The 2,068-nt window shown below is 29.2% G+C and overlaps 1 protein-coding gene across 1 annotated transcript in view; it reads right to left on the minus strand.

Moving 5' to 3' along the window:
• The window catches only part of LOC107609510 (protein EARLY RESPONSIVE TO DEHYDRATION 15), a gene marked incomplete in the record, with an annotated part of 1,286 nt that continues 922 nt past the window's right edge, over positions 1,705-2,068 (minus strand). The window contains 1 exon segment of the mRNA XM_016311501.2: positions 1,705-2,068. Within this exon segment, the coding sequence (XP_016166987.1) occupies positions 1,952-2,068 (117 nt within the window).

Below are 2,068 nucleotides of genomic sequence, written 5' to 3' on the forward strand. Positions count from 1 at the left end.
ACACATGGATCGAGTGAAGCCGAATTCTTCTGGGCCTGGACTCGATCCGGACCCGACTCTAAATAATAACTAGATCTATTTTTAAAATCCTTATCTAATAAAATCACACCAAATTAGTACCAAAAGTATTAGAGTTTGAGCTGAGGCAGACTATATACACCCCTAGAATACAAATATATTTTTCTATCCTGACCAAAGTAGGGTGCCATTAATCTTCTGAACAAATAAAGGTCTCTTAGGAGAAGGTTTTTTTATTTAAAGATTATTTATGTGGTTTTTAGTTTAGCTTTAGAGAGTATTTCTGTGTTGAGAGTTTTTATTTAAATAACTTATAAAAATAATTCTGTAACTAACCATTACAGTAAAAATTTCAAGCAAAAAATTATTAGAAAAAATATTTTTTCAATAAATAATTATTTTAATCTCTAAAAATATATGTTTTGACAAAATTTTCATTAAAAAATTAAAACAATAAAATGATCCTAAAAGAATATAGTCTTTTTGATAAAATGTATATGCTATTTTTAATCCTTAACTTATTCAATCAACCATTAACGTTTTAAGAAATTATTAATTTAACTCTAACTAGATGAATATGGAGACGAATATAGCAGAAATTGTAATAGAATTAAATTATAATTTCATAAAATATTAATCGCTGGCTAAATAAATTAAGATTTGGCCAAGTATATCTGTTAGTTTTGTTAAATAAAACATTTTTTTAGAAGTTTTTCTCATTACCATATTTAAAAAGATATTTTTGTCAAAATCTATATTTAGGTCAAAAGGATTATTTTATTTTATTTTTACATTTACTCTCCATTTTAACTATGAAACATTGATGCTGCTGGCATAACTAAATTTGTATAGAAGGAAACAGTTTTTATGGAATTTGATATCCTTCACCAGCTTATTTCTAAATTAAACATCTCCACTACTATAATTAATTATTAAAATAAATTATTAGTATAAAATATAATTACATATATATTTATACATAAATTGATATAAATAAGTGTATAATTGGTGGCAAACTTTTGTTTGATACAGGACAGTTTTTCTTAACTTGCCATCATTATTCTTGCGACCGGCAACATAGTGATAAATACGCAAGATAATTATATTTGCACGGCTTAAAATTAATAATTAGGAGAGTGCCAAAGCCACTTTATTACACGTCACACTGAATGAGACTTTTGTGAATAAAAGTCAAATTTTTTTCAGCTCATCGTGACAGATGGAGTGACCTGTTTCACCACAATTGTTGCCCACAATTGACATTGAAAACGACTTTGATATTTTGGGTTTGCATTAGGTTCAAGTACTAGTTATTGTAAAGAGTGTATAATCCTCAGGCCTTGAAGCATAGTTAGCAGTTCTCTCGTTTACCTACACAAATTAACTTCTGCATATTCCAGATTCTGCATAATTATTAGATATAGAAGCAATTCAATTGTAACAAATTCAGTACTAAAATGAACGAATTACTTGCCTACTTTCTAATAAATACTATTGATTTTAGATTTTAGAGGCAATTAAGTTCCATTGCCATCTTATTTTGCTAGTTTGTTATCTCTTTGTCAAAACCAGTTATTGGTTCACAATTGCAGCTTCTTTTGCATCCTTATGAACTGTTTAAGGCTTTTAGTATTTAGAGACAATTTTGAAGGATGAGTTGTGCTGAGAGAACAAAGAGGAATCCGATTAGATGTCAAATTCAGTTATTATTACTTTTTTCCTTTTTTCTTTTTCTTTACATGAAAAGAAGGCCAAGAACAACAGCATGTTCAGAAATGATAAATAAAAAACAAACCTAGGAAATGGGGAAATCTCAACACAAAGGCTCTAGAAGCCACAACATCATCATCTACAACCCTACTCTTATATATGTACAAAGATGGTAGTAGATCACAAACTGAGTGAAACACTCTCTCTCTTAAATCTTATCTCTCTACCTAGGTTGGTGAATTGCCCTTGGACTCACCCTATTGTTCTTCACAATCTTGGGTGCCTTCTCTGCATACCTTGGAACTTCAACAAATTTTGCATCTTTCTGCCATTTCAGTGA

Source organism: Arachis ipaensis, chromosome B07, assembly GCF_000816755.2.
Source record: "Arachis ipaensis cultivar K30076 chromosome B07, Araip1.1, whole genome shotgun sequence".
In the NCBI taxonomy this organism is placed as follows: domain Eukaryota; kingdom Viridiplantae; phylum Streptophyta; class Magnoliopsida; order Fabales; family Fabaceae; genus Arachis; species Arachis ipaensis.